Genomic DNA, 27,752 nt, shown 5'->3' on the forward strand with positions numbered 1-27,752 from the left:
TCACTTTCCCCCCGGGGGAAGCGCAGAGGGGGCTCCAGGCTGGGTCGCCATGATGTGGTAGATGGATTCGCGGAAGCGCTGGTCCCGGCTGAGCCGCTGGGCCACCTCCTTCAGCTCCTCCATGCTGTTGGCTTCCAGCTGGGAGGTCATGAAGGACTGGGACGGCTTCACTGGGGATACGGTGGCCCCACGGGCCGGCCATGAACAGCCCTCCCTCCACTGGGGCACAGCCCTGTCCCCCACCCCAGCCCCCCTCCCTCGCACCCCATCCTCCAGCCCCTCCCGGTCCATGGGCTCCCATGACCCTGGGAGAAGCCCAAGGCTGGGGGAGCCGGGCTCGGGCCACACTCAGGGCTGGGCCAGCCCCTCTCCCTCCCCGCCCTGCCCTCTTCCTGCCTTGTCACCGACAGCCCGTGAGTGACCGTCCCACCCGCCAGGGCCCGGGGACAGCCACACCCACCGTCATTCCAGGAGGTGCTGGACCGGCGCCGGTGGAAGCGGCAGCTCTTGATGCGGCGAGTGGCCGCCTTGTGGATGTACACGGAGTTCTTCATGATGACCGGCATCTTGGCCTCCAGCTCCGCATTCCGGATGCACTCTTCAAAGAACCCTGCGGCCGCAGTTCCACTGCACCCTCCCCTCCTGCCCGCCCCTCCCCTCCCCAGGATCCTGGTGGGGTCGAGAGGGAAATACGCTGACCCCCATCCCTTTGGAGACCTGAGTCACCCGCCAAAGGGGGCAGAACTTCAGGCTTTCCCCCCACCCCGGATCCAAGAGCCAAAGGCAGCCGCGCCCAGGAGATGCCCATCAACACCTATGGGTCACCTAGTGCACACCAGGCCCCGAGTGGCGCTCCGGCCCCAGGCCGGGCTCTGCAGGGCCTGGGCGCCTGGGCAGAGCTCGAGGGCTGGGCCGGCAGCGGGGGCAGGGCTTACTCTTCAGGTGGCTCACGTCAGCCCGCATCCTCTCCTCCTTCTCCTTGTTCCGCACCTTGGAGTTGAGCCCTTGTTCCAGGCTCCGCAAGGCCCCCTCTGCCTCCCGCAGACGCCTCTCCAGGTCCACGCGGACCTTCACCTCAGCCTGAGGGGAGAGGCGAGGAGAGGGAAATGGGTCCTGGCGGGGCAGCTACCATCCCTTGGAAGCCTTCCCTGATCACCCCTGGCTCAGTGGGCTTTCTCGCCTCCAGACTTGGGTGGAAGTTACCGCATCCTGCTTCTTGTCTTATGCCCTCCACCCGATGCCAGGAGTCAGCCCCTGCACGGGACAGGTGTCTCCAATGATGCCCCGCCGAAGGTCAGGCTCAGGGCTTCCCCTCGTGGTGGTTGCACTGCCTGCACCTGGCTGGTCAGGTTGGCAGGGCTCATTCAGGAAGTTGCCCGGTGAGGGCAGGGATGTGAGGGAAGTGTCTCTGGGTGAGGGGAGGGCCCTGGGCACCACACGCTCCCAGTGGCCCAGCACCTTGAGCTCGCGTTCGGCCTGCTGCTTCTCCGCTGTCAGCTCCTGCAGCGAGTTCTGCAGCGCCTGGGACTGGCTGGAATAGAACTCCCGCTCCTCCTCCAGGGCCCGCGAGCGCTCCTCGTTCTCCTTCATCCTGCCCCGGGGAGAGGTGCTCACTCAGGGCCCACTCACCAGCGGGGCTTCCAGTGGGAAGGCGGCCCCTCGTAGGGACCTGAGACCCTGCTTCGTGAGCCCCAGAACTGGCTGGGTCCTGTCTCCCAGGTGGTGATGGGGGTAATGTGGTCAGGGAGGGGAGTCCTGGGTCCACGTCTCACTAGTTCTGTGAGCTCGGGGAGGTCCTCCAACCCCTCCAAGGCTCAGTTTCCTCAACTGTAAAAAGGGGCTGAGAGGACCTGCCCAGCCTGTCACAAAGCTCTGTTAGACAGGCCTAATGACTGTCTATATGGGTCACACCATTGCAAGAGACAATTATCAAGTCAGCTTAGGATAGTGAAGGATTGCTTCCCATTTGCCTGGTGGGGAAACTGAGTCCTAGCCAAAAGGAAGTGAGTGACCCATTTGATCGAGGCCAACTAGAACCCAAGAGCCCAGGTGTCCAGTTCACGGAGAGTTACCCCTATGGACTCAGAAGCTCCCTCACCGCTTCTCCGCCAGGAGCTTCTCCTCTAAGAGCTGCTGCATCTTCTCCTCTATCTGCCTCAGGTTGCTATGGAGACCCCCACTGGGAGGGGGCTGCTCGCTCTGATTGGCCAGTGTCTGCAGCTGGTTCTCATTCTCCTCCAGCATTTCCAGGGTTTTCTTCTTCTCTATGGAGAGTTCCTGGCATGGAGGGAGGGAAAGAAGAGAAAGAGCCTAAGTCAGGTTCTCCGCCATGGCTGCCCTCACCTGGATTTCAATTCCGGGAGGTGAGGCCCTCCTCACTCCGTCCTCTGAGGGACACCTGAAATGTCTTCATTCTTCCCTGAGGTAAAAGGCCAGTGAGGATCTCCTTCCTCCCACTGAGGCAAGGCTACCCCTCCACTGAGGAAGTCAGGGAGGAGCCCAGCTCGTGGCAGTGGACGTGGACGGGGCACCTACTACAATGGGGACCCAAGGCTCAAGGGCATCATGAGCTTCTGGGGTCCTTGTTCCTCCAGGAACAAGTGAGGGAGTGTGCTGGGCTTCTGTGAAAAACACCCGACAGGAACCAGCCCAAGAGCAGACTTAGACATTCTCCCCACTTATCAGACTGGGATCCTGCACTACTCAGAAATTCTGGAGTTGAAACTACCCATGAGAATGACCTCCTGTGGTAAGACACGGAAAGATAAACAAATAAAGGCACCACAAAGCCGCAGTCAGTCAAGGGCAGAATAGAAACCTTGCAATCTGCAAGGCAGTTCATGAATCTGGTAACCATCACGGATCTCCCTCGACATGCCAGGCTCACTTGAGGTGCTGGGCTTGGAGAGAACTTAAGATGCAATCTAGTGAAGCTCACTGTTTGGAAAACACAACTCATGTGTCAAGTGCATCAACAGATGTACAAAGTGCCTTGGGGACCCAGAGCTCAGAGCAAATCCCTCCTTAGAGGAGTCGGGGAAGCTTGACTACGGTGATGTTTGAGCTGAGCCTTAGAAGGATGAAAGTGTTCTCTAGGCAGAGAAGAGGTGAGAGCACATTCTGGGTAGAAGGAGCAGTTCGGGCAAAGGTGTGGAGGATGGAGGTCACGGCTTCCTCGGGGCACATGTGCTCAGTGGTTTGAAGTAGATGTGGGGATGTCATTGTGCTGGGTGTGGAGGGGCAGCAGAGGGAGAGGGGACAGGAGGGTAGCAGAGGCTGGGGCCAGAGTGTGCACCTGGACGCCATGCTAAAGAGTTGGCACTTTGTCCTTGACACATGCCACCTCCTCCTCCTCCCTCGCTGTTTCTGTGGTATCAAATGGAGGTGATCTGGCAGTGGATTTTCCCTCACGCTCAGTTTCACCGGGGAACAGCTAAGTGAATGAGCCACAAGAAGGAAGTGGTGGGTGGCCGTGCAGCCCACCCTAATCGATCCTCCATCGAGTATAAAAATATAAGCACTGTAGAAGGTGGATTTCCTAAGGCCACGGTCATAGCCAGGGCAAACTTGAATTTGCCCTTCTGGGTCCTGCTTTGAGCCTCAAGTGTCCGCTGGAGTTCCCAATGGTCCACAGAGAAGAAACCCTTTAGATCAGCTCCCCTTCGTGCCCCGTTTCCCTTGCAGATAACTCTCTGGGGCAACACGGTTGGAAAAAACTGTATCACGTGGCCCAGCCAACCATGGCTCCCTCCAGGCAGCCAGCCCACCAGTGGCCCCTCACCTCCAGCGTCTGCTGTAAGGACTCCGTGAAGTGCCTCAGCTCCTTTTTCTCTTGCTCCACACCCTTGAGGCATCTTGCAGTCAGTTCTAGCTCCCTGCAGGGACAGAGGGCTGGGTATGGCAGTGCCCACCCCTCCCAGGCCCCTTTGTGGCTTCTGCTTCACCTCCCTATACGGCTCAGAGGGCTCTTTGGAAGGCCAGCCCCTCACATGGCTGGGTGCTGCCAGCAGCTGTAGGAGCCCAGGGCTGAACGGAGGAGATCCCGGCCAAGTGGGGCTGAAGTCACTTGCTCCAGGCGCACATGAATCTGTCAAAATAAACCCAGGGCCACCCCGAGGGCAAAGAGGAGTACTGGAGAAACAAAGGCCTCACCCTGTCTTCCCTGGACAGCCCTTGCTACAATCTACTCACTCTGACATGGGACATGGCTGAGGCCCTTCTCTGGGGTGCAACTCCTTGCTGCTGTCTTAACAAGCCTGGGTCCCCTTGGGCCTTTACACTCGGCTTCCCTTCCTCCTGCTTGTGATGCCTTTTCCTTCTCCCACCCATTTTCCAGCTCCTACCATCCTTCAAGGCCCAGCTCAATCTAACCTCTGTTGAAGCCCACAAGGATCACACATATATCTTAATTCCTATAAAACAGGGGGTCCGTGCTATGCCCTTGAGCACTGTTTGTACATTATTGTAAACATTGTTGATGTTTCCTGGGTGTGAGTCTGGTTTTCCCAACCAGATCCTCAAGGGAGAGGGCTTATCTTCCATTCCAGGGTCTGGCACAATTCTGGAAGTGAGCAGGTGCTTGGCTATTAGTTGATGAGAGTCTCTGAGCTTCTCCCTCCCCAAAACACATGTCTAATGACTTTCTTTTATAAGGTTGTTTCAAGAACACTCTTTCTGGGCTATCACTGATAATCAGTAGTGATGACGGTGCTGGTGATGATAATGATGGCGCTGATGATGGCGATGGTGACAACCAGCACCATCAACAGTAACCAGAGCAGTTGTCTCCAGATTCATGGATAGGCTACACAGAATGACCTGGAGGGACTTCCCTCGTGGCGCAGTGGTGAAGAACCCGCCTGTCAATGCAGGGGACATGGGTTTGATCCCTGGTCCGGGAAGACCCCACATGCCGTGGAGCACCTAAGCCCGTGTTCCTCAACAAGATAAGCCACCGCAATGAGAAGCCCGTGCACCGCAATGAAGAGTAGCCTCCACTCGCCACAACTAGAGAAAGCCCGCGAGCAGCAACGAATAACCAACGCAGGAAAAAAAAAAAAGGAAAAGAAAAAATGATGACCTGGAGAACTTTTTAAAGTACAGTAAGTCCCCTACATACAAACCTTCAAGTTGCAAACTTTCAAAGATGTGAACATGCATTCGCGTGTCCAATCACGTAAGTTAGTTTACGTGTCTGGCGTACATTGTCACGTGCGTGCATCCTCTACAAATGGTTGTGCTTTTGTGTACTTTACTGTACAGTACTGTATAGAGTGCAGAGTACAGTATCTTTATCTCAAGCCCAGGAAAGAGCTACTACCCACACATCACTGGATCGTTTTTTCAAGAGGGTAGATAGAATTGAATCCAGCAAGGAACCAGAACCTGTGCCATCAACATCAGGCATGAGTGAAATTGCAGCTTGTCCTCCGTCTCCTATTGCTGACGGTCCTTCAGCTCTACCATCTCCCACCTCCTCTCCCTCCTCCAGTCAGTAACTCTTCTTGCCTGTTCACTCGATGCCAGCCCCTGTATGCCAGCTGTTGTACTGTACTACTGTACTTTTCAAGGTACTATGCTGTAAGATCAAAAAAGTTTTCTTTATTTTTTGTTTGTTTTTTATGTATTATTTGTGTGAAAAGTATCATAAACCTATTACAGTACAGTACTATACAGCCGATTGGGTCAGTTGGGTACCTAGGCTAAATTTGTTGGACTTACAAACAAATTGGAATTAGGAACACGCTCTAGGAATGGAACTCGTTCATGTGTAGGGGACTTAACTGTATAGATTTCTGGGTCCTACCTTCAGCAGATTCTAGTCCTCTTAGATGATTATAATATGCAACTGGGTTTGCAAACCATACACGGACTAAAGGTCCCAAGGGACAGACATCATTAGCCAGAATGTGAAGAGACTGTGCAGGAAAGACAGGGAATGTTGGGGATTTTGGCCAATGGCACCTCCAGACCAGTCTGACCTGTCTGCCCCGGGTAAGGGAGGTTTGACCGAGGCAGGAGGGGGTCGTTGCTCGTGGGGATTTCTGACTGCACCTGCCCATGCCTCATGCTCCAGGGTGCAGAAGGGGCCCATTGGTGTGGGGTCTACAGCTTTTTCTGGGCACACCCCAAGGCCCGGAGCATTGGGAGGACAGATCCAAACCAAGTCATCAAGCAGTGACGATCTCCTGGGGGGAGGCCTCTCCAGCCTAACGGGAAACATGGGTCCCACGTGTCCTAGCCTGGGTGCACCTTCCCCCCGCCCCCAGGCACCACCACCACCTCTTGATCTGCTCCTGCTCCATCTTCAGCTCCTGTACCACCTCCTCAAACTGCTGCTTCTCGGCCTCCAGCACCTGGTTCAGGCGCTCAAGCTCCTAAAGAGAATCAGAGAGGAAGAAAAGAGTCACAGGCAGCAAAGGGCTCCTGAGGTCAGGAAGCCCCACTCTAACCCAGGGGACCCTCTGGGGTTCAGCACAGTCTGCACCAGACTTGGAATTAAGCCCTGAGGAGCCCTGGTCCCATTCAGTGACACACAGTCTCAGCGAAACTGAGATCTGTGATGAACTGGGCTCACTTAAAACACACTTAGAATATATATACATACGTGTGTGTGTGTGTGTGTGTGTGTGTGTGTGTGTATAGAAATGAATCACTTTGCTGTACACCTGAAACTAACACAACATTGTAAATCAACCATACCGCAATAAAAATTTCAAAAATAAATAAATAAAAGATAAAACAAAACAAGAACACACTTAGCATGCTGAGCTAGGGTTTAGAAATGATCCCAACATTATTTCCTGCGACAGGATGTGATGATAATTCTAGATGTCTGCTGCACTGGGCAACTCCAGTCACTCACACCCTAAGGCGTGTTGGCTGGCCCCCAAGCCCTGGAGGGAAACGTGTGTGTGTGTTTATATTTCCATTAAAGATCCCTGGAGTGGCATCTGTTAGAAGTGGCAAAGGAAAGCTATTCCCAATCCCGGAGTCAGAGAGTAAAGCCTTTTTCCTCAAGGCATCCGGGAAACAATGAGCACAGGTGGCTGCAGCCTCCCCTGACTCACCCCCAAGGGAACAGGATAGCCAGAAAGCCCAGGGCAAGCTGGCCCAGGGAACCAGACCAGTCCCTTCAGGATTGCCGGCGAGCTCAAGTGTTTTCCCAGCAAGCAGGTGCCCCCCGGGGTTCTGGTTTCCTGGGGTTCGGTGGCAGGTGGTATTGAGGGGTGCACTTCAAGCGAAGGGTGGTTAGAAGCATTTTGTGACAACTGTTTTGTTCTTCCACATTTTACGCTGTGGGAGGATATTATTTTCTAGATCCACTTTCTCTCTCATCTTCTAGCTCCAAATTACGCCCTCATTCTTCACCCAGGGGCTTTGTTCTCAAGGATAATGGAAATCCCACCAGGGAGTGGGGCTGCCTGTAGGGCGAAGTTGCCCTTGGCTTTGAGGAGAATCAGAGAAGGAATAAAACCCGAAGGAAAGGGAAGAGTCCGATTAGTGACCCTGGGGTCACTAAAACTAATGTTTTCAAAGAATGTTCAATGACATGGAAAACTGCTGAAGGTACAGTGTTAATGAAGGTAAAATGAAAGGTATCATGAAAAAGGCCATAAAACTGAATATCTGATATGATCCTATTATGTTTAAGATACATATAAGAATATGATATAGGAAAAAAGACCAAGGAAAAACACCAAAAAGTTGACCGTAGGGGCTTCCCTGGTGGCGCAGTGGTTAGGAATCCACTTGTCAATGCAGGGGACACGGGTTCGAGCCCTGGTCCAGGAAGATCCCACATGCTGCGGAGCAACTAAGCCCGTGCGCCACAACTACTGAGCCTACGCTCTAGAGCCCGCGAGCCACAACTACTGAGCCTGTGCTCTGGAGCCAGCGAGCCACAACTACTGAAGCCCGCGGGCCTAGAGCCCGTGCTCTGCAACAAGAGAAGCCACCACAGTGAGAAGCCCGCGCACCGCAACGAAAAGCAGCCCCCGCTCGACGCAACTAGAGAAAGCCCGTGTGCAGCAACGAAGACCCGACACAGCCAAAACTAAATAAATAAAATAAACTTAAAAAAAAAATGTTGACAGTAATCACCGATCAGTTGTGGGGTTAAGGATAAAATACGTTTTCTTCTTCATGTTTTCCAAATTTTCTACAAAGAGCACGATTTCTACCATTAGGGGTTAAAGTTCTATATTAAAGAGGAAAAGGAAAGAAAATCTCCTTCCTGGTTGCCCCCTTCCCTTCCACCTTCCATTTCATCTGGATGATTCTTAAATGAAGCTGATGTCCAGGTGGAGCCTACGAATGCTGATTGGAGTGGAACACACAACCTGTAAAGCTGAAGCAGCCAGAACTTCCTGTTCATGCAGCCCAAGACGGCATGAGTGTTTGAGGCACCGCTGCCATGACTGAGGTCAGCTAAGACCCCCTGCAGCTGAAGACTTTCTCCACCACATCATGCTTGTGCTTCTGGCTCTTGCACCTGACTTAAGTTGCCAAAGTATGAGGTTGGAAAGAAGGCACTAGGCGGCAAATTCCAGCTCCATAGAAGGAAGAGCTTCCAAATAGTGGAGCAATAATGCAAAGGATACCTCCGGAGGTAGTGAGCTGCCCATGCCAGAATCAGGATCAGCATCCATCAGGGAGGTCGGCAGAGAGCCTCACCTTGAAAGGGGCAGTCCTTTCCAGCTCCAAGAGTCTGAGTTCTGACTGGGAGCACCCCGCATGGCAGGAACCCTGCCTGACTGGCCCTGGGCATTTCTGATTTCCCGTGTGCCTGCCCACATGCAAGGCTGAGCTCTCACAGTTCAACCGGAAAAGGGAAGGTAGGCAGGCTGCCCTCCTCCAGGGGATAAGAGTGACGATAAGGGAGCCAGGGACGCCTGAGGGACCTGCACCCAAGGAACGGCATTGTCTTCTGACCCCAGGGCAGAAGAGCCCAGGATGGCTCCCTTTGAACTCTCAGCTCGTACCCCAAGAGTTCCCCGCCCTTTCTGCCAAGTGGAGGGTGTCAGAGCTGCACCATCACACAGTGCGTATCTGCACAGGCCTTACCGGTCCACAAAGCACTCCCTGCCTTCTATTTCACTGAGCCCCTCAGCAACCTGGGAGCTAGCCAGGCACAGCCATTGCTCTTATTGGAGCATCACAGAGCCGAATTTGTCCAAGGTCACACAGTCAGTGATAGACTGGTACCAGACCCTGAGTCTCCTTTTAAACCAGACTGCCTCTTAGAGACCAGAGAATCTTCAACTTCTCACTGGGCCATTGTACCAAATGCCTTTCTAAGTGGCCCAAGCAAGGTACTCCCAGACCATCTCTGTGACCTGGAGTGGAGATGGGAAAGGTGAAGGGGACAGGTGGATCCATAATGTAGATGAACAAGTTAAGGAGGGAAAACCCTTGACAGAATGACTCAGTGAGTTCTATTCCCAATCTAGAGCACACAGCTGACACTGGAATGAGAACCTGAGCGCATCCTCTCCCTCCTGCCAGCCCAGAGCAGCCTTCACCAAGGTGGACCCAAGCTGGACCCAAGTGAGTCTTGCTCACGTTTTGTACCCAAAACCCAGGAAGTTCACAGCTGGCAGGTCTCCTTCCTTCAGCGTGCTATGGCTTTAAGCAATGTCTGTGAGCAGTGGGTCTCTGCTGGCCTCATTTCCTGGCTAAAGACCTAGATAGAGTGTCTAAATTTTCCTCGGGCTGACTGCTGTCCCAGATTTAGTCTCTCTGATGGATAAGTCTGTCTCTCTCTGCCAGCGGCTGTGTCTGTCACTCCATCCCATCCCCTGGCTTCCTAAATTACCTGCTTTTAAGTTGCTGACAATCCACCAGAAGTCTCACTTTTCAAAATGTACAGAACTGGAGGAAGAAAATGCCAAAATTCTAATGTGGGAAGAACCCAGATGACAGCCCGGACCCAGAGGCCCACACACTGCTGGGGGGGAGAAGGCTCAATGCCGTCATGATGCCAATCCTCAGATCCATGCAATCCTAATACAAATCCTCAATAGATTTTCTTTTTTGTTTGTTTGGGTTTGGGTTGCTTGTTTGTTTGTTTGTTTTGTAATTGACAAAATGATACTGAAGTCCAGCTGGAAGAAAAATTGGGCAAGAATATCTGATACATTTTTGGAAGAAGAAAAATGAGGGTGGATTGTCCTACTGGACTAAAATCAAGATGTAATGTAAAATTGTAAGAATCAAAAATATTCATTCATCGAGTCATTCCACAACATTTATCGTGTACCCATCCTGGGCCAGAGGTGCTCTGCCAGGCCCCGGGAGTGTGTGGGGTGCTACAGGGCCATGATGCTTCTTGATTGTCGGGCCCGTTTCCGAGCCCAGTGATGGGTGGTTGGAAAGGGTGAGGAGTTTGCAAGAGTCAAGTCAGAGAGGCAGGCACTGAGCCCAGGCTGATGGGCCCAGCCCTGGACTTGCCTGGGAGAGACAAGGAACAGGCACCAGGCAAAGAGAAGTGGACCAAATCAGGCCCTCCCTCTGCAGGCACCTCAGGGTATGCCACTCTGGGGCTTGGGGCTCAGGCAGTTCAAGTGCAGGATGGGCTAATTAATGTTCGTAACACTAACAAACGTAGATGTTCATTAAGCACGTACTATGTGCTAAGCACTTTCTATGTAACACCTCACTGAATCCTCAAAACATCCCTGATAAGATGGGTTCTATTATCAACCCCATTTTTCACATGAGACTATTAATGTTCAGAGAGGTTAGGTAACTTGCCCAGGGTCACACAGCCAGAAGCAGTGAAGGTCCAATACAGACACAGGCAGCCTGACTCCAAGTCAGCACCGCTAACCACTACCCTACCCTGCCCTTCAGGGGTGGTCGTGATTTCTCAGAACAGGCAAGGCCCAGTGCTGCATGGAGATCCCAAACGGCATGGACTTCAGCAGCCCCCGTCTTCAAATGAGGCAAGGGTCTCCTTCCCGCCACAGCCTGCCCCCAGCCAATGCTTGGCCTCCTTAGAACTTGTATGTTGACATTTAGAGGATGAAGGAACCTCTGATATCATCCAACCCAACCACCTTTATGGTGCCAGAAGCCCCGCTATGGATGAGAAAGGCCACCGCGGCCTCCTGTGAATATCACCAGTGACCAGCAGCTCATTACCTCCTGACACAGCTTATAAAATTTTTGAATGGCTCTTTCTCTAGAAAGTGATCACCCACCCTTTTTATTTTCCTCCCCCGGGACTGGCAAGGAGAAATACACTTCTTGCCAAGAAGCAACAGCAAGTCCCGAGCACTGTCATCTCATTGGCCTCCCTGCCCCGCCTGTCTGATTTCCCAGCAAGTTGTCTGGGTGCCCATCTCCCCTACACCACTCCCTAATGCCAGGAACACAAGCCAGTACACTGTGGCTGTGAAAGGGCCCACAGAGCGGGAGGCGGCGGGGAGCAGCCTCGACGTGCCCCTACCTCTCTCTGCTCCCTCTGAAGGCAGAGTTCTTCAGTCTCTTCCATCAGTTTGTCTGCCAAAGCAAGCACACACACTCTCACGAAAAGCTCACTCCAGATCCAGTCCTGAGGGGTCAGTGCCTGCGATCACCTCCATCACCCCCAGCTCCCCCCCAGGAAGAGGTCGGCACTGCCATGCCCAGGCCAGACAGAGGGGGTGGGGCAGCTCCCAGGGATGGAAGCCCCGTGCTGGCCTGAGCTGCTACACTCCTGTCCCGGCACTGTCTCTGCTTTGTGCGTTCATAAGACAATGGCAGCTCAGCTTTGGAAGCTCAAGTGGGTCTCTGCACCCCTGGGGTGCTGTTAACCTCTGTGCTGGTGTCTGGCTAGTGAGGCGGGGCAGGTCCTGGGGGCAGAGGGTGTCTGGAGCAGGCAGAGGGGGACCAGTGCTGGGGCCCCACTTGTCTAAGCAGGGGAGAGGGTCCCAGGTAAAGGAACGACCTCCCAGGCTCACCTTCTTCTTTCTCAAACAGAGCATGCCTACCAGCCAGTCAGGAACACAGGGGCCTAGAACCTTAAAGTGGGCTGGGGGTCAGAACTGGGACCAAGTCCAGACCTTTGGGGCCCTGGGCAGGATAACATCAATTCCACTTGTGGGACCCTTACTGCATGCCTGACACAAGTGCTTCCAGGCATTTTCTTATTTAACCTGACTCTCATACCACCTCTAAAAGCTAGGAACAAAAATGTCTCCATTTTAAGGATGAAGAAACTGAAACTTAGGCTGAGCTGCCTAAAGATACACACAGCTGATGGATAAATGACAAAGCTGGGTCCAGAGGCCAGGCTCCTAACCACCACGCTCTCCTGCCTCCTGTCCTCCTGGCCCAGAGGACATGTATCACGCCATAGAGCCCTCCAGGCTCCGAGCCAGTCTCTGGCTCCTCATAGCCTGCTAAGCCCCACCCAAGACACGCTCTCTCAGTCCTGCATCAAGTCCTGGGCTGCAGCCCCCGGCCCTGAAATGCTACCGTCAGGGAGCCTCAGTTTCCAGCCCATCCCTCAGCCAACCTAAATACTCCTGCTTCTCCTTGGCCAGCTGCAGCCCCTGGGCCTCTAGGCTTTTGATCATGGCTTCTCCCAGCTGGGCATTCTTCCAAGTCCTGGGGCGGGAGGGCAGATGGGACAGGAGAGAAGAGGAAGAAACACAAAATCGTTAAAACAGAAGGGTGGAGGAGAAAGAGAATGTGCATGGCGTGTACGCGCCATTCTTTCTCCTCCAGAATCCCAGCTCGCATTCACCGCGGCACCTGCGGCTCTGGGCACGCCACCAGCATCGATCAGCTACAGTCCCCGGAGGCCGGCCCAGGCTGCAAAGTGGGCCACCGTGCGCTGGGCCAACAGAACTTTGGGAGCAGGGAAGAGATTGCTTCCTGGGCTGCTTTCTACACCACTGAATACCCACCACCTGGCACAAGGCCTGGCACGGGGCAGGCACTCAGCATTATTTGTGGAACTAAAAGCACGACCCAGCATGAATAGGCAGGTGCTGGGACTGGGGTTTGTGCGCAAATGGATAGTGCTGGGCTGGAGGTTTCTGTGATCTGGACTCTGATGTACAAAGCACCAGCTCTGGTCTGAGCTAGGGTTAATTATGGGCCTGGGGAGATGAGACGGGGGTCAGGAGGCAGCCAAATCCTCCTAGCGATGCTGGATTTGCTCCTGAAAGTTGGAGACAAACAGTGTCCACGTCTGCCACCTGTGACGCTAGACAAGCAAACTCACTTTGCTCAAAGCTCACTTAGGAGACCCCCCCGAAGATGCTTGAAACCTGGTCTGTCTCCTCTCCCCACAATAACCAGCTCCCACAGCCCTTGTCCTCCCCACCCTGCCCTCTCCTAGGGTGCTCAGTGCCCACCGGGATCCCAGCAGAGAGGCAGGGAGATCAGGGTCGGCACAGCCCACACCCTTTCCCCTTCTGGACCCTCAGGCTGACCCCTCCTGCCCGTGCGCACTTACACCTTCCCAGACTCCTGCAGCATCTCCAGCCACTGGGTCTGCTCAAACTCCGACTCGGCAGCCAGCAAGATGTTCCCCTGCCAGGAAGAGGAGCCATGGCTGTGCCTGAGAGGAGGCCACCTTGAGGACCACGGAGGCCACGGCCAGGCCTCTGCAGGCCCTGTTCTGCTCTCCCACCCGACACCCCCAAGTCACTGACACTCTTCCCAGGCCAGCCCACTGGAGGGGTTGCCCCTAGGGAGCCTGGGGTCCCAGAGAAGCTGCTCTGCCCCTGCTGAGCCCAGGCCAAGGGGAGAGCCTTACTCACGTGGAAATCCTGATGGGAGATTTTCATGGCGTAGGGCATGCTGGGCTCTTCCTTAGCCTCCACCAGGCAGCCCCCCAGAGGGATGACACCCTGAGAAAGAATCAGAAGAGATGCCCACCCACCCCGTCCAGCCCAGGTCACTCAAGGCCTCTGGGAGCCCTCAGCCATAGCCAGGTGTTGCCCAGGGCCCGAGAGGAAGCCAGACCAGAACTTTCCCAGAGGGGGCACTGGAGGGCGGGGACCCAGGCCAGGAGGGGGCCAGGGTGGCTTGTGCCCCCAAAAGGACTTGTTTTCCAGACTCCCTGTTAGACCAGAGCAGGACAACAGATGGTACCCTACCCTCAGAGGATACCAGCCCCCGTTGTCCCCCCTGGGCCCTCCCCCGCTGTGGCCCTGGGGAGAGGCCCCCTCACCTTAGGATGTATATTGAAGTATTTATTGGTTTCAAAGCTCTTTTTTTCACTCTCAGAGTAGTAAAGAAGAAAGCTCTCTTTGATGATGAAAAACCTATAGCAGGTGGTGGGGAAGGAGGGGCAACCAGGAGAGAAAGGGTGAGGTTTCTCGGGACGACAAGAGTGACCTTGAGGGGCCCATGCTCACATGGGGAGCCCTTGGGGACACCAGCTCAGACTCATCCTCACCAACTCATGTGCCACATCCGGGCAAAGGCCTCAGCTGGTCAGTCACCCACCACCAGGCAGCCCAACCCTTGCACCAGTGGAAGTGGGCACAAGCGGCCTTCAGTGGCTTCCACAACTGGCTCCTCCAGCCCCCTGAGCCGCCACACAGGGGGTGTCTGTGGTCCTTCCCCTCAGGTACCTTCAGCCCCGTGAGCCATCATCTTGGTCCCTTAGGGTCTACTCCAGGAGAGGCAGAAGGAGGGCAAGAAGACACAGGATCCCAAGGTGGGTCTTTTGACAAGTGGTCCTGAAGACTGGCAATCAGACGGGATGTGGGTACCAGGCTGGTGAGGCCAGGCCTGCCGCCTACATGTGACACCTGCGTTGCCTTTGGGCTCAGCTGCTCCACAGCCCCCTTCTGGGATTTGGGTCTAACTCACGATCTCTGGGCCCTTGGTGCTTTCTGACTTTGATGCCCACAGGTGGAGCACTGGACCCACCCTGGGGACTCTCACAGGACTAGTGCTTGGAGCTGACTAGGATAAGACACCAGGGGCCCTCCAGGGGAAGACCCAGTTGGAACTGAGAGCCCCGAGGCTCCGGGACACTCAGAGCGGCTGGCTCCTTCCTCCCAGGGCCCCTGCTAATGTCACTGTTGGAGCCATGGGACTTGTGGGGGAGCCAGAAACAGCGCTCAGATGGGCTCATGACAGCCAACAGCGCGACTCTCCCCGGCTCTGTGTTCAGTGACACCATATTGGTAGCTGATATCAGTCATACTGTGAGTATTTACACCATGAAAATCACCAAATGCTACAAAGCAGTGTTCCCACCCCACCCCACTCCCAAGAGAGCCAGTTGTTAAATATTTATCAGCACATCACTGGTTGGACACACCCTCTTGGGGAGGGGCTTGAAAAGTTGCTGGCGAATCTCTGAAGGTGCCACCAGCCATGGGACCCTTCCTGAGGCCACAGCTACAGCGGGAGGGTCACTGGGATGGCTGACAGCCGCCGTCTCACCTCCCCTAGGAAAGGAGCTCAGCTCTGTCCTCTGCTGTGCGCCTCACCCCAGCCATGTTCTTTATTTGCACCGACCCTCTCTGCCCAGCCAGATACTGAGGGGAGCTGTGGACCTCAGAGGTGACATCCTGCTAATGCCAACTCTTCCCCCAGTGGAGGAAGAACACACGAATACCACCCTCTGCAGAACTGCAGGCACCTCCTGGGCCCCCCGGCACCTGACCCCTGCCCACCTTCCTGGCTTTCCCACCACTTCTGCCCTTCAGCCTCTCTGCTCCAGGCAAGCACTGAGCTCACTGCCTTACTATGTTTTGCATGATCCTGCGAAGGAGATTGTGCAGCTCTCCCAGGAGTGTCCACCCTCTCTCTCCATCTGGCTGAACCTGCCTCACCCTTGGTGACCAGCCCAGCCCACACTGCCGTCAGAGCTCCCCCTGCCCTTGCTGACTGGCCATGCCCTTGGCACTTAGCTCCAGAGCCACACCCCGTGTGCTCATCTTGTCTGGAGGGGACACTGGGCTCCTAGAGGGCGGGCCATGGTCCCTCAGTCCTGTGGGACGAGAGAGATGTCCCCAGACAGTTGCAAGGGAAATTCACAGAGTAGTTAAGAACACAGACCTGCCACTTCTCAGCTGCGGGGCCTTGGGCGAGTAAGCTCACCTCTCTGAGCGTCAGTGTATTCACCTGCAGGATGAGGGTGATAACGCCGACCTCGTCTGGTTATCGTGAGGATCAAGTGAGATTGTGCTCATCACTCCGCCAGTTCACAGAAGACCCGGGACAGGGCTGAGTGACGCATTCCCACGGTCCCATTACCCACAGGAAAACGGGAGGCAGCAGCCTCCTGGGGACCCTTCTCCTCCCTTTTCAATGGCTTCTGAAATACTGCTATGGACTGAACTGTGTTCCCCCAGATTCATATGTTGAAGCCCTAACCCACAATGTGACTGTATCTGGAGACAGGGTCTTTGGGCGGTAATTAAGGTTAAATGAGGTCGAGAAGTAGGGCCATAATCCAACACGACTGTGGCCTTCCAGGAGGAAGCATTTGCTCTCCCACTCTGCCACTTGAGAACAAAGTGAGAAGGCAGCCGTCTGCAAGCCAGGAAGAGGGTCCTTACCAGAACCTGCCTATGTCAGCACCCGATCTCAGACTTCCAGCCTCCAAGAACAGCGAGAAAATAAATTTCTGTTGTTTAGCAGAAGGGTTTAACAGTTTGACTGTTCACTCAGTCTGTGGTATTTGCCTGAGCTGAGTAAGATTAATACCTTCGTGCCTTCCCGATACTTCTGGAGCACCCTCTTCACTCAGAGCAAAGCAGTGTCAGGGATGGGTGCGGGTGGCAGGCTGAAGGTCACTAGACACACGGGCAGGGAGAGAACGGGGCTCTGGAGGCAACCAATCTCCATCCCTCAAGCCACAGCCTCAAGCAAGCTCCCAGCCTCACTGAGTCTGTCCTTCAAAGCTCCTCTATAAAATGAGGGTGCAAGTATCTGTCTCTTGGGGCTGCTATGAAGATACATTCATTGATTCAGCAAAGAATCGCTGCACTCCCACCTATGCCAGGCAATGTTCTGGGTGTTGGGGATAGAGTTGTGGACAAGAGACATGCAAATATCTGTCCCCATAGAGATTATACTTGAGTGAGTGTGTGTAGTGGGAAGGCAGACGGTAAATAAGTAAGAAAGAAATGCCATGTACTAGACGTCGATAAATGCTATGGAGGAAAATAAAGCAGGGTAAGTCACGGGGTGAGGGGTGAGTCGGGGAGGTTTTGATATTAAACAGAATGGTCAGGAAGAGCCTGAACGTAATATTTGCAGAGAGGTTAGTGTTCCAGGCAGAGGAACTGCAGGTGCAAAGGCCCTGGGGTCTGAAGTGTGCCTGGCTCTGGAAGGAACTGAGGCTGCAGCATGGCTGCAGCAGAGGGAGCCAGGTAGAAAGCAGATTGTGTAAGAGCCTGTTGGCTACTGTAATAACATTAATGATAAACCTAATGTTTACTTAGCACTTATCCCAAGCCATGCCTTATTCCAAGCAGTTACCGCTGTTAATTCATTTAATACTCACTATTATCCTATGAGGCAGGTGTCTGTATTTCTATGGGCAGAAATGAAGCAGAAAGGTGACACAACCTGCTGAAAGTCAGACTGCTAGTTGTTAGAGGCTGATTTTTCCTCTAAGAGGGACAGCCACTGAGGGTTTTGAGAGGGGTGACATGATCTGACTCACACTGCAAAAGGTTCAGCCTGGCTGCTGGGCTGAGAACAGATTGTTGGTGGGGAGTTTCGGGGAGGGGGGGAGGCACAGGGATCCATTAGTGGCCACAAGAGGGGCAAGAAATGATCCGGTGGATAAAAGCACATAAAGTCCTCTGCACTTGTCTGCCACACAGGATGTGTCCCCAGATGTCACGGCCCTCCTCCCCTTGCCCTCTGAAGGAGGGCACAGAGAGGCAGGGGAAGACAGATGTCCAGGGTAGCCTTTGTTCCACGCCAGCCAGACTTCAGCAGGCCTCAGGGTCCGCATGGCTGCAGGGGTTGTGAAGGGCCCATGCGCCATGCATGCCAAGACTGGCCCTGTTGCAGCTGCTCTCGGTTTGGTTTGGGTAGGGGTGAGGGTCACAGGGAGGGGAGCCGGCACAGACCTGGAGGAGGAGGGCGACTCCCTGGCTGGCAAGGAAGAGGATGGCCCAAGAAAGGGCATATTTGGCAAGCACACTTCGAGGACCCAAAGGGCTGGCTTTGCTTATAACCCCGCCTCAGTGCCTGCCCGCTGCTCCAGCTGATGACTCTCAGCTTCACCTCAGCAGGTGGGGGCCCAGGGCCTGAGTGCCCCTGCACAGAAGGACACTTCCTCTTCCTGCCCCTTTCTCCGAAGTCCCCTTACTCCCAGGCCTCCCATTCTGACTGCAAGCCAGGGGCCGCCTCCTTCTGGGCCCTGCAGAGTTGGGCTGGCTGAGTAAGGGCCAGAGATAGTCGCTGATTACTTAGCTGTTCTCATGTACTGGCTTCCATGCAGAACGTACGTATCAGTATTTGATCCATGGAACGATCCTGGAAGGTAGGGGTTTTTGTTCCCATTTTACAGATGAGGAAACTGAGGCTTAGAGGTGAAGTAACACATGCAAGGTCACACAGCCAGGGCAGAGGTGGAGCTGGGACTGGAACCCAAAGACAACAGCCCCTGCTTGCTTCTACACCCACACCACACTGTCTTGGGAGCTTCCCTGGTCTTCGTGCCAGCACCTGGGCAGGAAACAGATGGGCCAAAGGCAGTAGGTGTTAAGGCTGGGGTAGCCAAGGGTCAGAGCTCTGCCACTTACCAGCAGTTTGACCAGGGCAAGTCCCCTGATCTCTCTAGGTCTCAGGTCCCCCAGAGTAACTTGAGGATAATAATAGTACGTACATCTCTTAGGGTTGTCGGGATAATGAAATGAGTTTGTTCACATAAAGACTTCAAACATTGTGAGACACATGGTAAATGTTCCTTAAGTGTTTACTTTTATTACTACTATTTTATTTATTATTATTAGGTTCAATGTCTGCCGCAGCCTCCCCTGACCTCCTTTCCCATTTGTGCTCACAAAAGCTCCTACTGGCGGGAGCTCTTGGCTCCAGCCCAGCTGGCCAGCTCGCTGTCCTCCAAACACACAGCACTTCCCTGCATTTGCCCCTCCCTCCTGTCCAAGGCCCACCCCTCTATCCAGGCCAACTTGAGTCCTGGGCGAAGCTCCGTCTCCAGCCCTAGCCCTCAGGGCCTCCCTGTCCAGCCCACTGTGCTGTGGTGAAGCCCAGAGAGCGTGCGTGAGTCTGTGTCTGGGGGGTCAGTGTCTACCCTGGCTGCCTCTTCTCTCTGGTTTTAAAGAATTTAAGTATTTTCACCTCTAGATTAAGGAGCATTTATGAGGTACCAAGACACTCATTTTTCTAAGTGTTTTATTGACATTATCTCATTTAAATCTCTCATAACAATTCTAAGAGATGGGGGCGTTTGTTTTTCCATTTCACTGGTGAGGAAACTGAGGCACAGAAAGATTCAGCAACTAGCAAAGGGCAAACTGGGAACTCAGCTCTGTCTGCCTGTTACTGAAGCAGGTTCGTTTGCCTGACGCGCAGAGGCCGAGGTTTGCAGCAGAGGAAGGGGCATATGTGTAGTGGCCGGTAGCTCCTGTTATGTATATATTAATACCACATTGGAAGTTAAAACCTACTGAGAGAAAATTAGACAACTTGGCTCCAACAAGGGTCATCACGAGGACCTGGATTCCATCTCTTGGGAAATATCTTCTTATGGATCCCATCAGGAATAAGGTCTATATTTGAGGGATTACTAAAACCGTCATTTTTTTTGTGCTTGCTAGGACTTATATTTCTTCTTGCTAAAACTCTGTACTTGCTCTTTGCCACGCATCCTTAAGCCCCAAGTTCTAATCCATAGGATGATCATTCAACATAAAGACCCAGACCACCACCCCACTCCACCCCCGCCAAAAAAAAAAAAAAAAAGACAAGACCCAGACCCAAAGCCTTGGTCCCGTATTTGCAATCAAATGCAAAACAATTCCATTCCTCAAATCCTCTGTAGGCCTTCGCCCCTTAACAGCAGAAAGTAGGCCTCTTCCCTCAAGATTGAGGAATTGGATCAAAAGATAGGGAGGACTGAAACTGTGCCCCATAGGGTTAAAAACCCATAACAGAAACTGGTGACTAACAAACTCTTGAGCCTGTCTTACAGAACAGCAGATAAGGGAACGGCTTCTTTAAAACCCCTCTGCTTGTAACACAACGAAACCTGCTGAAACCGGAGGGACCCAACCCTGTGGATCCCAGTCTGCACAGAATAGACTTGCTTGTCCCATAGGTGACCTTTTGACGTCACAGCCCCAAATTCCCCCACGGTTCATACCAAACTCACCTGGAATTTGCACATGCGTCCCATGAAGAAGTCTGTAACTCAGATACGCCTGCGCAGAACACCAATTCCCTCACCTCCTTCCCTCCAATCACCTCTCCCCACGCCTCAGACCACCCTGCTTGTTTATACCATAAATACCCCAAGCTCCTCGCCTTTGGGGAGATGAATTTGAGATTTATTCTCCCGTCTCCTCACTTGGCTGCCTTGTGAATAAAACTTCTCTGCTGTAAACCTGGGCGGCTCAGTGCTTGGCTTGCTGTGCGTCGGGCAAACAAACCTGGTTGGGTAACATGCTGACAGAGCTCAGGTTCTCAACTGCTGTGCTCCCTGATGCCTGACCCCCTCATCACTGCACTTGTCTCTCCTCATGGCTTCAGACCTGGCATTGTTGTTTGTCTTCTTAGAGCTTCTCTCTGCAAAGTGACTGTAAGCTCCTGGCCGGCTAAGGTCAGCGTGAATGAATCACCTGGTACAGCCTGGGCCCTGGGGCTTGATGATTTCCTGCCCTCAGGGAGCAAATGCAGGAGCGAGAGTTGTATAAATCAATAATTTGAGAACTACTCAATGCTAATCAAGCTCCTCGTCTGTGCCAGGTACTGTTTTAGTAACATCAGAATGTTTGTTAACTACTCACTCCTCACGTGAGCTAGATGAGGTAAGTGGAGAACAGAGAGGTTAAGTAATATGCCCCAGGTTACACAGCTGGTAAGTGGGGAGCTGGGATCATTACAAAGCACCAGGGTACCCTGTGACATTGTAAGTTTGTATGAGACACCGGAAGAGTACAGACCAGTGAGGAACAAATGGTTTGGGTGTCCAGCCAAGGGAGTGGCAAGTGAGAGGAGGTGACAACTGAGCAGGGTTTGGAAGAATGAATAGGAGTATCTAGGAAACTGAGAGGAAGAGGAAAGGGGAGATGCATTCCAGACAGAAGGAACAGCAGATGCAACGAATAGTGTGTTCGAGGTTATCGGAATATGTCTGGCATTACTGGCAGGTAAGTGCCAAAGGGGTGGGCAGTGGTGTGGGGGGAGGGAGAGTAGGGGGTGAGTCAAGGTCAAAGAGAGAAGTGGGGACCAGACCAGGGTGGGGCGTGTGGTCCTTGTGAGAATGTGGGGCTACTTCTTGCAGATGAGGGGAGCTGCCAGTGGGTTTCAAACAGGGCACTTGTGAGGTCAAATTGCAGTTGTAGACATGGAGACGGTGGCTTTGAGGGCTCCACACCCGGGCAAAGGCGCAGATTAGAGTTATTGGTTATAACAGAGTTATTGGTTATTGCTGATAAGAATCAGCAGGCCTTGTTGAATAGACAAGAGTGGGGAGAGCAGAGTCTGGGATGGCACGAGGGCCAGGACACTAGCTTAGGTGACAGGGTGGACACAGGTGCAATCCAAGCTGAACTAGCGAACCTTCCTAAGCTATGCCTCCACCTTTACTCCCCTCCTCAGTGCTCTGAAGGTGACAAGGGCTCAAGCAGAGCTTGATAGCTAACATAGGCTTCACAGTCGATCCAGCTGGAAGTGAGGGAAAAAATGTTACTTAGACCCACAGGTACCTTCTAGGCTGGGTGGGTCCTCGCAAAGAAAGGCCCATCTACTCTGCAGAGCTCCTTAATGTTTGGAGATGCAAAAGCCAAGTGTGGGCGTACGGGTTGGAAAGGGCTTTGCATCACAGAGTGAGAGAAACTTGGAGTTGGGGGAAATCCTGGAGGGCGGTGGGGAGGAGGGGTGATGGGAGAATGCAGAGGAGAGAGGATGCAGGGAAGATGCAAGAGCCTGGGTCCTACAGGGTCAAGAGATAGCAGTGAACAATCCCAGCTCTGATGGTAGTGAGATGCGGTGCCTGGAAAGCTCGAGAAACTAGGGAGCTGACCCTCAACTAGGTGCTTGCACCTCTGGGATTTAAATGCCTCCTCCACCCTGCTCTTTGCCAAACCTTCCCCTCAGCACAGTCTACTAGACCCCCAAAGATCTTGTGTGGAGGCTGGTGCAACTGTGTGGCGGGGGGGATGGGCACGAAGAGGGAGGAATGAGCCGGGGTCCATATCTGCTACTGCAACAAGAAGCATCTATACTGGGCAGCCAATTCATCCACAAACAAGGAAACAGGAGTTTAGAGCCCCTCAGGGATTAGCAGAAACCCTGTGCAGGCTTTACACTTCCTCAAGTCTTCCTGTGGGATGAGACCTTGCGCCAAACATCTCACTCTCAAGAGGGCAGCCAGAGCCCAGCGGACATGCGAGCTGCCCATGGGTTACATTTCACGGGAAGGCGGGATACCCAGCCTGGCTGCCCCTTCTTCCCTGGGCACAAACGTCCAGAACAGAACCAGCACACAGGCTCCCCCATCCCTGAGCCCCTCAGGCACTGAGAACGGGGGTGTGGGGTTTGAAGCCAGGTAAACCCTAGAGCCGGGGAAGGACAGCTTATCAGAAGTGTCCCTTTCAGAAGTGGCAGAAGGAAGGTAGAAATGACACAGCCCTCAGTGCGTGTCCCTTTTCATTCTGTCCGGGTGGCCTTGTATGCTCAGGGGATGCTCATCCTGGCCTCTGCCACTTTCCTGGCTCTAGGTCTGAGATGACAGGACAGGAGGAATCCTGCCTGTGAAGTACTGATACATGGGTGATGACAAGTTAGGGTTTATGCAGAGATCATCAAGTCCAAGGGGCTCCAAAAAATGTGAGCAGGATTCTTCAAACAACATAGCAAAGACAAGCTTACTAGGTCAAGCAGATAACAGTGCAGAGGCACTGGGTGAAGTGGGAGGGGGCCTTGGAGCCCCGCCTTCTCTCCCCACCCCCCTGTGGTGGAGTCGAGGCACTTGTAGGATCACCATGGAACAGAGGTTAAAAGCCACAATTTGATCCATTTCCATTCTGTGGATGAGACACTGCCAGCCAGTGAGATGTGACACAGCCATGCCTCGGCCTGAGTCATGTGGCTGGTCACCGGCAGAGCTGGGACTGGAAGTCAGAGGTCCTGCCTCTAAGCATGGGTTCACCTGCCACCATGGCCACAGCTGCTCTCAAAAGAAACAGCTTTATATTTCCAAGTCTTGGACATAAGGAAGTTGAATTGCCTGAAAGGTTCTTGCTTGAGTTCTGGACCCCATTTTCAAACAGGCCATCAACAGCCTCTAATGCCAGCTCCTTGGGAGCATGGGGAGAGGAAGAAGTGTGTCTTGTTTGCACAACCAACTCATTTAACTTTGGTGCAGGCGAATCATCACAGGACCGCAGTGAAGCCTGAAATAATGGGTGTTAATTTCATCTTACAGCTGTGCTGCGATCCGGAGAGTGTACCCATCTCCTTAAGCTAAGGACTCAGTGTAACCTCGATGCCACCACCTCAGAAGGGGCAGGGTGCGATGGACAGAGGGATCTGGGGAGAACCCTCAGCTGCCATCTAGCCACTGCCTACCACCAAATGCCGTCCTTCTAAAAGAAGTTTGGAGAACACAAGTTGATTATAAAAAGAGGGGCCTGCAGGCACCCCCCAGCTGGGATAGAACAAGCAGAAATGCTGCAGCTGTGCTGGGGGGGACACCTCCCAGTCAGCTGTGAGAAACGCTACGTGAGCCGGAAAGTGAGACCAAATCCCAGTGTCACTAGCGTGAGGCAGAACCTAGTGCGTGGAGGTGATATGCTAGCTCTTCCCCTCACCCCTTTGGGACAGCTCAGTATCGCAGTGTCACCTTTAGGAAGCGGTGCTCAGAGCCAAAGATGACACTCCCGGACCCAAATTTCTGTGTGAAGAAAGTCTCCCCAAGTCTTTTTGGTATGATGACCACCAACTGCACAGATCATCTTTCCACACCTGCGCAGGTTGTGGCCTGAGATTTGGGAAATTAGGCCACTGTCTCCATGGTTTCCCTGGCACTTAGTGGACACCACGAGTCTCAGCTCCCTGAGGCAGGACCCGCCAATGTTCCACAAGAGTGAGCTGCTGCTGGGCTGAGCTCAGGGCCCACTGGTCACCTTACACCTGGGGGGCTGGCAGAGGAGGGACGGGAGTGTAGACGCTTCTGCTGCAGGAAGGAATGGGCTGGGCCCGCCTCATCAGGGGCTCCAGCCTTGGGAGGTGTTGGGGGGGATTTGGGAGAGGGACTGGAATGCCAGAGAGAGAGCTGGCCTGAGAGAGAGCTGGCCTGTCTGCTGGACCAGCCCTACCACGGGGCTGACACCAGCCAAGGCAGAGATGCTCTACTCCCTTCCTCCTTGTCTCTCAGCACCCGCATCTCCACGGCTCACAGGTTACGGGGAGGACAGAATCATCCACCTTGCCCTCTAGACACCTCTTCCAGATCCTCTTATCTCTGCTAAGGAATGTTTTTGATCCCTTTCTCTTTTTGTTGTTCATGGGAAAAAAGCTGACCCTTCAGCTCAAAGGCACCTTCCCACCCTGGGAAGGGCAGGACTGCTGGGGCACCAGGAGCTGGAGGCACAGCCCTGAAACAGACCCTGAGCGGAAGAGGTTTTACAGAACCCAGCTGGCTACAGCCACTTTCATCCTGCCCGTTCGTTATTTATGTGGCTCGGGAGCCTTTCCAGGGCCCCTCCTCTTAGCTGTCCCCCTCCCAGGGCATCGATCGCCCTAATGGCAAGGCTCTGCAGTGGCGGGCCTGAGCTACCCCCTCCCAGGCCTTCCTGCGGCTGCTAATTAGCTGGAGGCCAGAGACTCCACTTCACAAATGGGGAACTGGGACCCAGGGGCCCCTGCTGGGCATTGAAAGGGAGCTAAGCTTAGCATCATGCCTCCCCCATCCCAGACCCTCTCTGGCTGGCTGTTGCTGATCCAAGGCGAAATCGTGTGTGTGTGTGTGTGTGTGTGTGTGTGTGTGTGTGTGTGTGTGTGTGTATCTGGTGTGTTCCCAGAACTGTGAACATGGACAGAGGCCTAGGGTGGGCAGGGGGAATGTTAGTTCTTTCCTGAGTCCCAGGGGAAGGGGAGTCTTTTCACAGTGGCAACTCCAGAATTCCCACAAAGGAAGGGAACAGAAGTGACAGTCTCCTTGGAAGGGGGCTGGAGGGCCTGACTTTGCAGGGCATGTATGCTGTTCTGACTTGGATTGGATGGTTTCTGAGTGGCTGTAGGGGTTACTGGTGGAGATTCTTGGGGTGGGGGCACTACAGCTCTCCAAGGCCCCCTTGGCTCCATCACTGTGCTTTTAGCTGGGAGCTTTTGTCCCCAACACCTCCCAGCCCTGGAATCAACTGTAGCTGTAGGGGCCAGGTCCCCACACCTGTGGGTGAGGGGGGCTAGGGGACAGAACCTGAGGGTTGCAGACCCCTAGCATTTACTAGGGATGCAATCAGGTGAAAATGCCTGGAAAGAGACATCTTGGATGTCCGGAAGTAATACCAAGGACAGCAGCCAGACCCAGTGGAGGAGTGTGGGCTGCCTGGAGCAGCTGAGGTAGAAGTGGTGATGGGGCACTCTGCTAATGGTTCTTAAATTTATAAGCAGCCTTCCCACCACCACTCCGGTGCCCTGGTAGAGACAAGCTTGCTCCTGGCGCTCGGGAACTGCAGCTCAGACAGCACAGCCTTGGAAACCCCTCACAAGATGCTCTCCATGCTGCCCCAGGCCTCCATTCAGGGGATCAGAGATAAGTTGAACTTTGGAGGAACTCAAGGAGCCTACATCCCATTAAACCCTAGAGTGAAATCCAGCAGAACTAACAAAAGTATGCGAAACCAGGTATGTAAAATGTGAAACACCATCTACAGCTCCGTTTGTTCTGTGGTCTTGCAGACATATTAAATTATTCATCAGAACCAACCACTACCATGTCTCCATGAACTGTGTTCCTGGGAACATATGAAGTCCCCCCCCTGCTCAGGGGCAGACTCATAGTATGGGTTGGGAAGGGGCATCTAGACACAATCCTAGTTTCCTGGGCAGGATCATGCCTCCAGGGAGGGGCCGATCAGGGTCTGAGTTCACTAGGCCATTCCATAGCAAACCTCAGAACTGAGATGGCCTTGAAGGTGAAAGCTGTCCAGAAGGTGTCCCATTGCTCCTGAAACCAGCATTGGGAGCTTCCTGCAAATTCAGGGCTGTGAACTCTCCCTTCCTCCAATACCTTCCAGGTTCATTTATGAGTGGAAAGTAGCTACTGATGTCTGGGGAGTGTGGCCTCTGAGTTGGGACCAGGAAGCTGATGCTGAAAGACCCAGGCTGCTCTGACCTTGCCAACCACCCCTTCCAAGGGATCCATCCTTCTAACAGGACCAGTCCATCCTTTCCCCCACTTTCCTCAGTCTCTGCACCATCTCCCTTGAAATATATGCATTTCAAGGGACAGTTGGAGGGGTTCCCAGCATCACTCCTCCAGGGGTGGGCACAGAGCCTTCTAGGCCCTTCTTCCTTCTCCTGGCCGGTGCCTTTCAGAAGCTCTCTCAGTGTATGTACCAGTTGGGGGCAGGCGGAAGTGGGGGGTGGGATGTAGGACACCTACGTCCCAGCTTAAGTGCACGTCTAGAAGCCTGGAGCAGGGGCGTTGTGAAGATGATGGAACCGCAGTGGGGATCCCAGGAGGCTATCTTTGGCTGGAGACAGGGCTTCTTCCTCCGCAGCAGAGTATGGCCCAATCTGACCCAGCTGGGCTCCTACCACGGCCACGATCTCTTCAGCCCACACCCACTCTCCCCAACCCGACTTAAATCCATTCCGCAGAGAACTCAGTGGTCCCACCCCAGCTCGACCGGCCTCCGGCAGAGATGACCCAGCCCAGGCTGGGATCCACATCTTCCAGGAGCAGCCAGCGTAGAGTGAAATGGGGCGAGGCCAAGGTCACAAAGGAAGGCAGAGGTAGGACGGTAATGAAGGGTTTGGTAGGGGGTCCTTCGGCCCTGGCTCCCTCCCCCGGCGGCCCTCACCGGGCGCGGCAGGGGCACTCACCGTCGGGACCACTTGGCCGACGGCCTCCCGAAGGGCCGCTTCCACAGAACACCATAGAGCTGCACTTTGGTGCTGATGTCCAGCGCGTCCGAGTCAGCCTGCTCCAGAGACGGCGAGGGCGACACCGAGTTGGACTTGGACGTGAACATCCTGCTTCAGCGGGGCCGCCCCAGCCGGGCCCACCCGCTCCCCGGGGTCGGCACGGGCGCGGGGCTCCGGGAGAGGGCGGGCGCGGCGGGAGGCTGAGGGGCGTCGGCGTCGGCGGGCGCCTCCGGGCGTCGTCGGGGCGCGTCGCAGCCGGCGGAGACGCGGGGCGGCCCCGACCGAGGGCTGCTGCGTTAAAGCGCGCCAGGCCCGGAGCGCCGCGGCAACTGGCGAGGGGCGCGCAGCCTGCGGCTCGGGCTGCGGGCTGCGCCGGGCCAGGCGGGAACTCGGCGGGGAGGTAGGCTCAGCCTCCAGCCAGCAGCATCGCCCACCCCCCTCCCTGAGACAGCCCCAATTCTGGTGGCCCCGATTGGCTGGGAGGGGCAGGT

General features: G+C 54.3%; 1 protein-coding gene across 1 annotated transcript; it reads right to left on the reverse strand.

The window, feature by feature from the left end:
- PLEKHD1 (pleckstrin homology and coiled-coil domain containing D1) lies at positions 1-27,368 on the reverse strand. The gene is made up of 13 exons (XM_068563976.1): positions 27,220-27,368; positions 14,171-14,264; positions 13,758-13,847; positions 13,451-13,527; positions 12,503-12,594; positions 11,453-11,505; positions 6,283-6,377; positions 3,782-3,875; positions 2,099-2,277; positions 1,459-1,591; positions 936-1,080; positions 461-610; positions 1-170 (listed from the first exon to the last, which is right to left on the reverse strand). Exons 1-13 carry the CDS (start codon positions 27,366-27,368, stop codon positions 1-3), a joined length of 1,521 nt encoding a protein of 506 aa, XP_068420077.1.
- Positions 27,369-27,752: the final 384 nt, after the last annotated feature.

The sequence above is a fragment of the Eschrichtius robustus genome, chromosome 1 (assembly GCF_028021215.1).
Source record: "Eschrichtius robustus isolate mEscRob2 chromosome 1, mEscRob2.pri, whole genome shotgun sequence".
Lineage (NCBI taxonomy): Eukaryota > Metazoa > Chordata > Mammalia > Artiodactyla > Eschrichtiidae > Eschrichtius > Eschrichtius robustus.

Coding starts and splice junctions, on each gene's coding strand:
- PLEKHD1 (XM_068563976.1), bottom strand. CDS start 27,368: ATGTTCACGTCCAAGTCCAACTCGGTGTCGCCCTCGCCGTCTCTGGAG. Junction 13,848..14,170: donor ACTTCAATATACATCCTAAG/GTGAGGGGGCCT, acceptor ATTCTTTCTCAG/GGTGTCATCCCTCTGGGGGG. Junction 13,528..13,757: donor TCTCCCATCAGGATTTCCAC/GTGAGTAAGGCT, acceptor TCTTCCTGGCAG/GGGAACATCTTGCTGGCTGC.